This window comes from Chelonia mydas, chromosome 8 (genome assembly GCF_015237465.2).
Source record: "Chelonia mydas isolate rCheMyd1 chromosome 8, rCheMyd1.pri.v2, whole genome shotgun sequence".
In the NCBI taxonomy this organism is placed as follows: domain Eukaryota; kingdom Metazoa; phylum Chordata; order Testudines; family Cheloniidae; genus Chelonia; species Chelonia mydas.
In genome coordinates this window covers 75,548,723-75,563,051 of record NC_057854.1, presented here as the reverse complement: position 1 = coordinate 75,563,051, position 14,329 = coordinate 75,548,723, and the positions used below count along the sequence as shown (strand labels likewise).

Sequence of the window (14,329 nt, the reverse complement as noted above, 5' to 3'; positions counted from 1 at the left end):
GGCAATCCAATCAACTGTATAGATTTTAGAGCACTTAAGAGTCAAGCTTTAAACAGAAAGCTGGTCTTAATATGTATAAAATGAAAAGGAGTACTTGTGGCACCTTAGAGACTAACCAATTTATTTGAGCATGAGCTTTCGTGAGCTACAGCTCACTTCATCGGATGCATCCGATGAAGTGAGCTGTAGCTCACGAAAGCTCATGCTCAAATAAATTGGTTAGTCTCTAAGGTGCCACAAGTACTCCTTTTCTTTTTGCGAACACAGACTAACACGGCTGTTACTCTGAAACCTATGTATAAAATGCAAGCACTGAACAGACAATCTCATCAAGCATGCAATGATCAATAATAGGGCAACAGTTCTATCATAGAAATAACTTGTAGAAAAGTTATGAATTGGTTTTATGAATAAAAGTAACCAAATAGTTTAAGAACAGACAAAAATCACATAACCCAAATACCCCTTATTTAGCAGCTTTAGTGCTAACAGTTCTACATTTCATTCCATGCCATAATCCCCTCCTCTGCATCATCAATAACAGCCTCAATACTCCACTTATGCACCTCCCAATGACCCCATTCGGTGTGGAATTCACTACACAAACCAAATCAGCACCTTCCCTTCATTCAAATTCTTCCTCAAAATCCCACTTTTAGTTATTATGAGAAAAGTAATTTAAAACAAGAGTTTTACATGGGGGGGAGGGGAAGCAGCTACATTATCCATTTTTACTGCATGAGGTTTCTTTGAATGAGCTTTTTTTTTTTAGATCACAACATCTTTGAGATTTAATATCCTGAGTAGTTAATACAATTTTTTTTCTTATTTCATAGTACAGAAGAAAACCAAAGAACTACATTAAACTGTAGCCCAACCTAAATAGCTTTTGTCCCTAAATACAACTAACTGTGAACTCTTTAGAGCACAGCTTTATAACCTTTAGTTCCCACAATAGGAAACAAAATAAAATATATATATATATAAATAAATAAAATATATATATATATATATATATATTTTCCATCTTTTCTCTCATGCTTCCATTAACAGTAGGGAAAATTAAGAGGAAAAACTAACAAAGAATAAAAATATGTTCCTATTACAGTGCTGAGTCAGCACTCTCCATCTCATTTTTCACACCCAACGAGCATGCCCAGAAAAAAAGGGTCCCTGACTCCTCTAGCTTCATCTGCACATCTCCTGTGAGAACTGTGTGAATCTGCAACTTGCTGCTGCTAATCCTGGACCACTACAGCTATGCCTAATGCAGTGAGTCTGTGAAGAGCAATGATAGTATAGAATTGTGTTGGATACAACACAGAAAATGGTAGTTTTTGTTGGGGATAGGTCAAGATTTGTTTGGTTGCAGTGTCTCCTGCCAACTCTAGGAAACACAGAGTTAAGGTAATGGCTCCCACGCACAACATTAACTCTGTATTTCCTGATAGAGGCTGAAGATTAGCCACCTTCCACATTTTGGAAGGGCGTGAGAAAGCACTAGGCAACCTTAACGGTTTGTTAACAAAGTTTTATGTCCGTGAATGTCCCTTGTTTTCTGAGGAAGTGGTGGTAGTGCGTCCTGACTGAGTTCAGTGGCCTCTCCACCAGAGAACCAGTTCTTTTGGACTGGCCTCTGTCGTGTCATTTTTATACCCCTGCCCCTACTGTCAGACCAGTTTTCAATAAAATATCCTTATGCAAGCAGATTTTAGACTAACTTTCAATATACACTAAAAATCAAAAGCAAGTCATTGTGCATGACTGTATGAGGCTGTATCTTGGGAACTCCTTGACCAAATGACTTTAAACTTGCACCACAAAGTTTACCCCACCCCCTGTTCTGGCACACCAATTTTCAAGACAATCGCCTTATGGATATGGATCTTAGAGCACTTCAGAAAATCTGCTCTAAAGCTCTTCAATAATACTGCCTACACTTGAGGCACAACTACCAAAAGAAGTCTCTTTGCAGTTCCTCACCCCAAGTAGAGTGCTTGCATAACCAGACACTTTCAGGTATTTGCAAAGGAGAGGACTCTTAGCTCTTGAACAGTGCTTGGATGCAGGACAACTGCATATTCCCCTACGCCAGGGGTAGTCAATTCTTTTTTGTCATGGTCCAGATTTCTTGGTCAAGATATAGTCAAGGTCCAGACTCCAGAGAAAATAATAAAAAAATTAACAATAACGATAAGTAAAAAAAAAAAAATTTGGGTGGTCTGTTCAAAAGAGTCTGTCAGCCCAGATTTGGCCTGCAGTTTGCCCGTTGACTACCCCTGCCCTAAGCCACCATGTGAGCTGAGCTCCATTCAGATGGTCATCACAGTGCAGTGCCTCAAGCTTACGGTGCACTATTCTAAAAGTGTATGTGAAAATCACTTTCTCTGGCATGGATCACAGATGTGTGCCAATTTATAGAGGCAGAAAGACACTTTAATAACTCTTTTAAATATTTTTGGGGGAGATACTGTAGCTCTGGAATCTCTTGGCAAAGTGATGCTACATTACATCAGCTTCCCCACCCTCAGCCCAGATGAGGCATACCAGTTTTCAAGACAATCTGAGTATACATGCAGACACTAGCGCATGCTGAAAAACTGGCTCTTAACAAGAGAGCTCAACTCAACCTATGATTTGGCAAAGCCGCCCCATGATTCCCTTGTGTGGGCTAAACAAATTAATTTAGTCTTGGACAACATTCTCTTTCTTTTTCTTCCCCTATAGAACTACAATCACCTTTTTTTAAATCAAGGTTCATTAAATAGCTTTTAAGTTGCATAGCAGGTGAAAACTGGCCAAGATCCTGAGCTGCACGAGCAGAAGATTTAGTATAACTCAAGAAGGGGATGCAAAGATTATTTTAAATCACCTTTTTGTTCCCTTATACAGATTCTGAGTCAGTCCCCTCCCCTGGTACAACTTAGAGCAACCTGAAGTAGGTTTATATGAAGTGTCTACCTAAATATGGTGCTATAAATAAGATGAAGACTTGATACACCTGTCCTTTCTCAATCCATTAACTAAAAGTATGACTAATTAAGTTCCCATGGCAAAGCTGTCATTATTACCCAAAACTTTCAGAATGTGTGCCACTGGGACCCTATCAGTCAAATCAGGACAACTAGTTATGCAGTTGCAGAGTAAACCTTGTTATATATTGTCTATAATAGTTTTTAGGAAATAGTTGTAATTTTTGTACAACACCAGCTTCAACGGGGCTACATACATGTGAAAAGTTAAGCATGTGTGTTTGCAGGATTCAGGTTTAAGTAACTATGTTGAGTTATAAATAACTAGGCCTCATTTATCTTATCTATAAAGATACCCCTAAAATATAGGTATAGATTGATATGATTACTGTAGAACTATTTTGACAGTTTTGTTTTTATGTAAGAAAGACAGTCTGCATGTTCACATTTTTGCACCCCATGCCAGCTTCTGCTGGGGAGTGTTGCTGCTTCCTTGTTGCTCAGCAGCAGTAGTATGAGTACACTCAAGCTGTTCTGGCCAATCTCTGCTGGCAAGCCCAGCCTGGAAATAGTCATTGTAATTTATTGTTTGATTTTTTTATATCTGTGAAAACATAAATTCCAGTTCTAGAGTATACAAGCTATGCTTAAACCTTGTCTATACAAATACATTGCACTGGCTTAACTAACAATCTGTTTGTAAAGCAATTTTAAATAGGTGCAAATCCCTGTGTGGACACACTTCCATTAGTTCATAAATGGTAATGATCAGTTTAGACTGAGCCACTACATTTACTGAAACAAGCTAAACTGCTGTAACCCAGCGTCCACACTTGGCCTGGCACCAGCTTAACTAAACTGGTTTGAAATCATATTTGCAGGTAAATTGGAGCAACTTTGTGTTGGCTGTAGACCAGACCTTAGTGGCAGGGAGGAGGAAACAAATGGTTTAAAAGTGGGATTCCTTCTGACCTGGGGAGGCAATGAAGATAAGTGGCTGAGCCTAATCCCCAAATGTGGCAGAGATGCCTCTCCTGCCCAAATCCAGGCACAAACACTGTTGTCTATATATCAGACATATTACTGAACTGCCCCTCAGCCTCCTTCTGGGCTATGTTTGTGTGATGTATTGTCAAATCCAAGTGGTCATAAATCCTGAGTCAGGCTTCCTGAAATCACCATTAAAAATAATACTGGGGGAGGGGACGTGGTGTTCTATTGGACTATCTGTTGTTTGCGCTTCAAGATTCGAGCTTTTCACTGCAACCATGAAGATTAGAAACTTACGAAAGCTGAGAGGTTTACCTAGTAACAGGACTCCAGGAGCTGGGGATTTATGGACGCAGGGCTTCCCGCAAAAAAACCTAACAAAAAATCACGAGTTGGCAGCAATGGGGGGCACCATCTCCTCCCAATTCCCCGCTTCACAGCGATGCGGGGGGGTGGCCCCCACCCTCGGCCAGTTCCCGCTTTGCCCCAAGTGGCAAGCTGTAGGGTTCGCTCCCCACGAACCTGCACCCCCCCATCCCATCACGTGCTCATACGGAGCCGCAAAGCAGCGACGCGTTTGCGACAGGGTGACAGCCAAATGGTGCGACAGCCGCGGCGGGCGGCCCCAGCCAGCAGCGGTGGAGGCGGCGGCCGAGGGCTGCCGGAGCCGAGCAAGGAGGAGCCAGGGCGGGGGAAGCGGAGCTCGGGTGGGCGGCCAGCCGGGGAGCGCAGCGCCGCGCTCGCGCCGACCCCCATGAGAGGGGGGGTTCTTGCCCCTCCCGGATCCCCCAGCCTCCCGCCCGGGCTGAGCACTCAGCGCCCCCTCCCCCCGATTAGTCCCGGACCCGGACCCGCCTCCCTCCCCTCCCCGGCGGCGGCAGCAGCAGCAGCAGCGTCCAGGTGCGGAGTTCAAACCAGAGCGCAATGGCGTCCAACACGGCGGAGAGGGAGATTCTCCTCACCGACCTCCAGGTAAGCGGGGCCGGCGTCGCTCAGTGCCCGGGCTCTGGCCGCCGCGGGCAGCCCGCTCGCCTCCTGCCCCCGGGGGCCGGGCCCCGTCCCTGTCTCAGCCCCGCTGCCTGGAGAATCCAACCGCCCCCTGGCTCCTTCAGGCCCGGCCCCCGCGGCACAACGCTCCGCAGACTGGATGCTGAGACCCTCCCCCCCCCAGCCCGTCCCAGGCCGGTTCCGCGGGTGCTGAGGGGATGGACCCCACCCCATTCCCGTCACATTCCGCCGCTCCGCCCGGGTCCGGCTCTGGTCTCTCTCCTCCCCCTCCCCAGCTGGGGCAGCCGCCTTCCCCTCCGCCAGGCCCCCAGCCCCGTCTGGGCTCCTGCTTAGCGCGCGCTGCCGGAGGATAATCTTCTTGGCCCGAGCCGCTTCCCTCCCTCCCCGGATTAATGCCCGGAGTGACTCAGGAAGCGTCCCCCCCCTCTGGGCAGGTTGTTTGAGAGTGAGCTGAAACGGCCTCTCCAAGCCTTGGCTCGAGCTCGCAAACAGATTAATAGCCCCTGAAATCCTTGTGCAAGTGGTGTGAGGTCCCTTCTCTTCCACGTGCCGCTGCTGAGATTTCCCTTTTTCCTCCTCGCTCCGTTCAGCTCCTTAGGTGCACATCAAGCTATGTTTACAAACACCCGAGTCGGTTCATTGAAGGAAATAAACGTAATTGGCTAGTCAGTGCTGGGCACCCTATGCATAGTAGAGGATGTGAAGTAGAGCAACTTTTTCAGCTGTGTCACTTGCAAATGCTCTCTCCAGCAGGGAACCAGTCAGGTCTAATTCCAGTCTTTTTCTAATAGAAAGTATTTTTCTTTGTTTTTGTTTTTTCATTCCCGTTGAAGTGCTTGATGATCATACCAGATGCAGCTTTTCTTGTATGTAGGCTTTGGACTCATAATCCATGCAGAGAAGAAAATGGACAGATATAAATGTAGCTCAGTACATTCAGAGAACTCTTTTCTTTAGTTATAGAGTAATAACTGATAGAATGTTATGAAAATACAGCTGTTTGTCATTTCGAAGCCTCTCTGAAAACAGGCCAGTTTCTTTGACTTGTGTAAAGTATGGAGTTAGACTATGAACAGTGTAACTGTTACAGTTCTCCAATATGTTTTGACTACAAGACTAAATAGAGATTTTTAGAGTAGACTTGCTGTGTACTTCTACTGCATGTTAGATTATTTCTCAACTAGGAAATGGATTTTGGTAGCTCTTGCCCCCTGTTCCCCAAGCCTCTGTTTAGACTTCAGAACTTTACTAAATCGATACAAAATAAGGCGTTACAGTTTTTATAGGGCAAAGATGCAACTCTGAATATCACTTTCAAGTTAGTAATAGGATAATAAGCTAAAGAAAAAGTCTGTAACTGGAAAGCATGTAATTTGAGTGGAAATGAACAAAAGATGCCTGAAAGGAAGAAGCTTTACTTTGAGTAATTTGCATGTAATTTTTTAAAATATAGTAGTGATGTTTACAGTATTAAGTTTACGTGCTTACTGCTAAGAGTCTAGGGCAGGGGTGGGTAAACTTTTTGTCCCGAGGGCCACATCTGGGAATAGAAATTGTATGGTGGGCCATGAATGCTCACAAAATTGGGGTGGGGGTGAGGGCTCTGGTTGGGGGTGGGGGCTTTGGGCTGGAGAGGGGTGGGGCTGGGGATGAGAAGTTTGGGTTGTAGGAGGGTGCTCTGGGCTGGAACAAGGGGTTTGGAGGGCAGGGGGATCAGGGCTGGGGGTTGGGGTACAGGCTCCAGCTGGGGTGCGGGCTCTGGGGTGGGGCTGGGGATGAGGGGTTTGGAGGGTGGGAGGGGATCAGGGCTGGGGCGTGGTGAGAGGCTCAGGGGTGCAGGCTCTGGGCGGCGCTTAGCTCAAGTAGCTCCTGGAAGCAGTGGCATGTCCCTTCTCCAGCTCCTATCTGACGGTGTGACCAGGCAGCTCTACGTGCTGTCCTGTCTGCAGGCACTGCCCCTGCAGCTCCCATTGGAATGCCGGAGGGGGCCATTGGAGTGCAGTCATGCCGCTGCTTCCGGTAGCCATGTGGGGCGGCCCCTGACTCTGCTTCTTAGCTGGAGCACAGGAGAGGGGCCATGGAGTGGCTCCCAACCGTGCGCGCCAGCTGGAGCGGGGCAAGCCTCAGACCCTGCTCCCCAGAGGGAGCTCAAGGGCAGACTTAAAATGGCTGGCAGGCCGGATCCAGCCCGCGGGCTGTAGTTTGCCCAGTCTAACGGAAAGAATGTACAATGAATATTGAGCATACTTCATTTACTTACTGCAAGGGTAGTCAATTATTTTTTGTCATGGTCCATATTTCTTGGTCAAGGTATAGTCAAGGTCCAGACTCTGGAGAAACATTTTTCACACCGCAGTAACAATAATGATAATAAGTAAATAAGAAATGTTGTGGTCCATTCAAAACCATCTGGCAGTCCGGATTTGGCACATGGTCTGCCTCTTGACTTACTGCCTATAATGAGAACAAGACTAAAGGCAGGGTACTAGCTCAAAAGTTAAACTCCAATTGCTGGTTCATAACATGACTTTCTATAAAAAGTGTTTGTACTGACCTTTTATAAACTATCAGTGTTTTAATAAAACTTGATATTGCTGATATCCAAGTTGTGTGACGTTTTTGAAACATCCCTGTGGCAGAACAATACTTTAATTAAATGGTTGTCACAATGTTACATATACAAAAAAGTGAATATGAATAGAGGTGAAACTGAATTTGTTTAGAAATATTTATTAGAAAACTTTGTAGCAGAACTGCATAGTCGAGAACAGTGACATTTTTTGTGGAAAAACCAAGAGTGGAACAAATCCTGTGTCTTCTGTATTTTCTACTGTATATTACTAGTAGTAATATATAATATGTACCAATATATGTAAAGCTAGCTGTCAATACAGGAAACCTACAATATTAACAAGGAAATCCAAATGAAGTTTAAATTTATTATTCTGTCAATTCTGCAAAATATAGAAAGGAGTCGTCGTCATATCAGAATGGACAACTTTGTGAAAGTTATATAATTAGTTTTATATCCCATTTTCCTATCCTTTTATATTATTCACTTAAATCGTGGTTTATTATTTTTTATTTTTATTTTTATTTTTTCTGGAAAAATTGCATATTAGAATTTTGAATTTACCACTCTTATTATTTAAAATAAGACGTAATGAGGTGTATTAAATCATGTACATTAAAGTTTTTTCTTTGAGCTGGTTCCAGTATAAGGCACTTAACTGTAGTTCACATCAGGAGTGCACAGTTGCGCTCACGTTTCTTTAATTCACTGGCACATTTTTTACCTACAAGTAACCTCTAAAACTACTGTAACTGATAGGGGTTGGAGAATTTATTTTTACTTTTATTTTGTGTATTTGACAGAACTTTCCCTAGGTAGTCAAGATAGTCTCCTTTTGTTCATGTGGGTCTTTTGGCAAGAAAACTTGGGAGCAGGTGTACTGGCTGAAACGATTTCTAACTCATTTTTGTGAAATTGACGGATTTCCGGTTGGAAGGTCCCATACAGCGACCACTCTAAATGTCTCATTCAGTTTCCACTGTAATTTCATTCAGTCTTTAAAGACCATTTTTAAAGCCTTGTGTTTTCCCGAGTCACATTTCACTGTATTTTAGTCAAGTTAGCTTGGGATTCGGCTATGTGGGGTAAGGAATTGAAGAATGAGAGAACAATAAACTGTGGCTTCCAGTGTGTTTGCTGGTAATCTGGAATTTCTCAGTAACAAAATCTACAACTTTGTTTTCTCTGACAGCAACATCATTACAAGATGCTGTAAAATATTTTATATCTTTGTTAATGGAGAGTATTAAGAAAATGTTAAAAGAATGCATAGAACCAACGGATCTTACAGTAAAGATTCAAAGCATTACCTAAATCAGGTATAGTCTAAGTATTTGCTAGAATTCTGTAATTAGAAGGTAATGCTTAGTTGTTGGACAATACTTCAGTCTTGGCAAAATACAATGAGCATGATAAGGCGAAAACATTCACAAGTAGCTGACAGTACGGTTTACTAGGAACTGATGTAGCAGTTACTGTAGCAAATATGCTTGTTTCGAAATGAACTTGACCTACAAAGAGAGATTTTGCTAACTTTGACATATTAACTGGACATTTCTTATAAAGCGCAAACAAGGTTTGACTATATCTGATTAAACTTATTTTTTAAAAGAAATTAAACTTAAAGTTTCGTTTGGTTTCCATATGTAAGTAGGAAAATAGATTTCAGTTGGTACCTTAATTTTCTATATTCATCTTCAGTAAAATACAAAAAAGTTAAGGGTACTGGATTGTTTACAGAATTATTAATGAGATATTGAAAAATCTTGCACTTGTCTCTAGGTTGCTGGTTCAGATTTGCCAAAGGTCAGAAATACAGATCCGTAGCTATCAAATGAAGATATGTGAAATGAGTTTGGTGGTCTGTCAGATTTTTTCATGATAGGTTCTGTTTGGCATTCTTGTTGGCTTATCAGATGACACTGCCAAAGTCATGGAAAACAAACTACTATTTTACCTCTAGAGACAGTCCCTTCATGTCACACAATTCAGGTACTTCTACAGAGTGATAGGGGTGAGGAAGAATAATCACTTAGGTATAAATCAAGTATTATAACTCTTTCCTGTTGTGCTACATAAACAGTAGTAGTAATTTTGACAGAAAGACGGGAATTACTAAAAGCCTATGCAAAACCTGCTTTTATGACATTTTGTATCTTACATATAGAACATCATCTATTTCACAACTTAAACAGATATGTTTAAAATAAAACACAATCCTCCCTTCCAAATATCTACCATCTGCATTGTAAGCCATCCACATATGCTCCCCTCTTCAGCTTCACAGGGAGAAAGTTATTACAAATGATGTTTTGTGTGTAGTGTTCTGTTTTCTAATTGTAAATTTTACAATTTGTACGAGAAGTGTTGCCTATTTCAGACTACTGGTGCTTCCTTGAGAGTGGTGAAGCTTAACAGAAGCCATATCATTAAGAAGTTGATACAGAGTTGGATAATGAAAATACTTATGCATGTGAATAACTTTACTTATGCATATTAAATTGGACTACAGAATTTATATGAGTAAAGTTACTGATGTGCTAATTGTGTATAGGACCTGGTCCTTAGAGGTACAGGCTTTGATTTTGCTCTTGAAACCCCTTTTTTTGATGTTATAGAATATATTTAGATAATTAAATTTCATATTCATTCAAAATTTTTCCCCAAACACCTATTAGCACTTAACCTTAGTTTGTTCTTTTGAGTTATGTCTACGCTGGCAACTGAACGACAAAACTTTCGTCTTTCAGAGGTGTTAAAAAACACACACACACACACGAAAGACAAAAGTTTTGACGACAACAAGCACAGGTGTGAACGGCACTTTGTCGGCTGACAAAGCTAACGCTGCTCATTGGGAATGGAAGGTTTTTTGTGAGCAGGGGAGCAGACAAACAGCGGCTACACTGTGTGCCTTTTGGGACACGGTTGTAATGAGACAGCCCTGTTGCTAAAAGTAGCATAGTGTAGACATATCCTAAGTATATTATTGGCAGCAGTTTTTAAATTTAAACTGAATGGCAAAGAATTAGGATCTAATTCCACTAATACTACAGGCCATAGCCTAGTATGTTGAGGAGTTCCATTTTCTTCAAATTGGGCTGCTGCAGTTAGTAAATTATTTACGTTTTTTCAGAATTAGGTCTTACATGTGAACAGGTATATTTACCTAAATAACAACTTAATTTGTAAATGTCTTTTTCTGGAGTATTCCTATGGACCTGAGCACAATAAAGGAAAAAATGTTTTATGTTTTCATAGAAATTTGATTTTGATGAAGTCTTCTAGCCAGCCCTGTTACCCGATTTACTAATCAGATACTATATTGCCAGCAATCTTTCCAGGCTAAACTTCATAACAGAAACCTTTCATAAGTCATTTTAAATGTTTACCTCCAAGTGGCAATAAGTTAAAAGGATATTACCAAGTTAATTTAGACAGAAGTGTGTTTTTATTGTTTGAAATGACACTGAACATTATCATAACAGAATGGCAGAGAAAAATAATCCTTTCAGTTAACTTAATGGCACATTTTGTATATCACTTTCCTGTACTGTTAACTTCTTATGTTTGTGTTTATTTTTTTCCACACTTCAACATGGGAGAAGAACACTTAAAAATGAATGTGACTGGGAGGGGGAAAAGTTGGCCAGGGTATCAATGTCGTGTAGTACCTGAAAATAATTAACTTATTTTCAAAGTAGTTGTACACTGTTTTGAGTACTATAAAATTATTTTTGTGTTAAATGAAATGGAATATTGAGTGTTTATGTCTTGGATTAGAGCCCTGGGCTGGAGCTCAGGAGACTGTGGTTCTATTCTTGGCTCTTCCACTGGCCAGCTGGAGCTGGGTGATCTTGGGCAAGTCACTTCACCTGTCTGTGCCTCAGTTGGGATGGGGATAACGATACTGACCTCCTTTATTAAGCACTTTGTGATTTACGGATGAAAAGCACTATATAAGAACTAAATATTATTTTTTACTCAAACTTAGTTAAAATAGTTGAGTGAATTTTAAAACTGCACAAGTATCCTAGTTACTCTCTTTTGAATAGTATACTTATTTCAGAAATTAAATTATAAAAGATTACCCTCAAATAACTTATTTGTCTCTGTTCCTACAGAACTAAAAAAACAAAAACAAAAAACAACTCACAGCGAAGGCTAAAATTGCCCTTGACCAGCCTTTTGTGTCATAGGTATTGAAGTACCTGTAGAGTTGCCCAGTATTTCTCAGATCCTTGAATACTGTTCCCATAACATGGTGAGCTTAGGGAAGACTTCCAGCTCTAACTCTAAATTTCTCTGCTTGTCTGGGTTTAAGATACACTTTAATTGTAATTGTTTTTAACATTTGATTCTCTTTAAACATTTTTAAAAGCTGGAAAAGTTCTTAATGGAACAAAAATAATCCTTAAATGTGTAGTTTTATAGATATGTTGGTTTTGAGACACCTTCTGAACTGATGTCCTGTCAGCTGACCTGTTAACGTTATAATTTTTGGCTACCTTTTCTTTTACTCAGCGGTAGTTGGTGCTTCCTGGGTCATTGGATCCAAGACAGTTGCTTTAACTTTTGTTCAGCATCCAGTTACATGGCAATGGGCAATAATGACACAGATATGTATTCACAACATGCATAATATCTCCACCATCTGAGCAGTTTTGTATATTGTGAGATTGGGGATCCATTATGGTAGAATTCAAAATACCCTAGGAGAATTCCTTATAAAAACTAATTGTATATGCACTTCATGTTGAGGGTGAGGTGGCTCAAGGGATTAATAGTGGGATAGGCAATCTCATCTCTAAATCCCCAGTTCAGCAAAGCATATAAATACATGAGTAAGTGCTTTGATGAGTAGGGATGAACTGCTGAATCTGGGCCTAAAACATCATTTCACATCTGCCTCAGGTTCATAGTGACCAAGCATTGTGGACTATATACCGTGGTCTCAGTCTAATTTTTCCCCATCACCAAAACCCCTGTTGCACTTGGCACTAGTTGGGAGTTTCATTGCTCTACTTCGCTAAGGTGCCAGTGATTGAATGAGAATAGAGACTAACCTGGACTTTCACCTCTAGGGATGTTTCCTGCAGAACATGAATGAGACATTTGAATAGTGTGTTGAAGCTTAATTACTACTACCTGTGCTTTACCACTTTTGGGAATAGTGGGCTTAGTTTCTAACGTAGTTGAGCTAGCTTCTTTCATAAGTTTTACATTAACTTTTTAAAAATGATGCTAGGTTGAGTTTTATATTAATTTCATATGCCTGATTTTATAACACTTTGAATGAGTGATTAAAAACTGCTTTATTGTGGCATAAGAACTGGAGGCTTCATAAAGCCAACAAAACACTTGGAAAAACATGCTGGATGGTCTGGGGGTTATAGATTGACAGGGACATGTAAAGCAGATGACTTACAAGTTGTCTTCAGTTTCATTTCCTTGAATCAGTGATCTTATTGTTGAAAAAATTAATAAAAATTAAGATTGAGAATTTTGCATACACAAAGGTCAGGAAACTTAAATATGCTTCTCACGGACCACTTATCTCTTCTTCCTTTAACATATAGTAATGCCATCCAATAACCATACAATTATGATTAAAGTATTTTAGTATTTGTGGTCACAGACTATATTAAAGTGGTTTTTGAAGGGAATAGATTTGTTGTATTTTTCAACCATAACTGAGCCTGTGTATCTTAACATGTTTTGATTTCTTTTAAATGTAACTTGTACTCTGAATTTCTTGTGTTAATAATGTTTACAATAATTAATAACTTTGCTTAGTTACAACCTAATTTCTTCAAATATGGCCAAACTCCAGGTGGATGGTTAATTTGGTTTATATGCACTATGTATATTTATTAGGAGCAGCATGAGAACATCATCTGCATACACATTAGTTTATGTGGGTCTTCTAAGCAGCAGCAGGTAAGAGAGAGAGTTTAAAAAAGTATGGTGTAAATAAAATAAAACTGGCATGGGAACTGGGAAGGAGGTTATTTATCCCTTTTAAATGACTGGATTTCAAGTTGGAGTCCATTGAGCAATGTGTCATTCAAGAAGTTCCTAAATCTTCTTATATTTTTTGAAATAGTATGAGAGGAATATCTTATATTCACTTCTGTTACTGATGAGGCTGCTGCTTTATTGAGTGTATAGATTTAGACACTCATTTTCTTCGTGTTCATGGCTAGGGCCCTACCAACTTTATGGTCCATTTTGATCAATTTCACGGACATAGGATTTTTAAAATAGTAAATTTCATGATTTCAGCTATTTAAATCTGAAATTTAACCCAAAAAGGAGTTGTGTGTGTGGCGGGGGGGGGAATGTCTCAAGGTTATTGAGTGTGTGTGTGCGGGGGAAGCAGGGGTTGTGATACTGCTATCCTTAGGATGGCAATACCCTAAAATAATCTTATGACCCACCCCCCGGCCACAACTTCCTTTTGGGAAGGACCCACAATTTGAGAAATGCTGGTCTCCCCCGTGAAATCTGTATAGTATAGGGTAAAAGCACACAAAAGACCAGGGGAGACCAGCTTTCACAGTCCGTGATGCGTTTTTCATGGCCGTGAATTTGGTAGGGCCCTATTTGGCAGGGTAGATGAAGATACATCCTTGCACAACTCCCCTGAGTATGGGTTGTGCCAGTTAGTATGAGAGGAGACTAACACGGCTACCACTTTGAAACCTAGGAGGGAAGTGTTACTTAATCTTTGTCTGTCTTAATGACATTGCTGAAGTTAGATGCATGTTCCTATGCCTTGCATTAA

General features: G+C 40.9%; 1 protein-coding gene across 6 annotated transcripts in view; it reads left to right on the top strand.

Annotated features, from left to right (window-relative positions):
- Positions 1-4,582: 4,582 nt before the first annotated feature.
- The window catches only part of PKN2 (protein kinase N2), a 137,320-nt gene continuing 127,573 nt past the window's right edge, over positions 4,583-14,329 (top strand). For 2 of the 6 annotated variants that reach the window (XM_037907285.2, XM_037907286.2), the window contains exon 1: positions 4,585-4,934. In XM_037907285.2, the coding sequence (XP_037763213.1) occupies positions 4,887-4,934 (48 nt within the window). In that variant the 5' untranslated portion in view covers positions 4,585-4,886. Of the gene's footprint in view, positions 4,935-14,329 lie in introns of all 6 variants that reach the window. The other 4 variants (XM_037907287.2, XM_037907284.2, XM_037907282.2 and 1 more) reach the window with 4 other exon arrangements.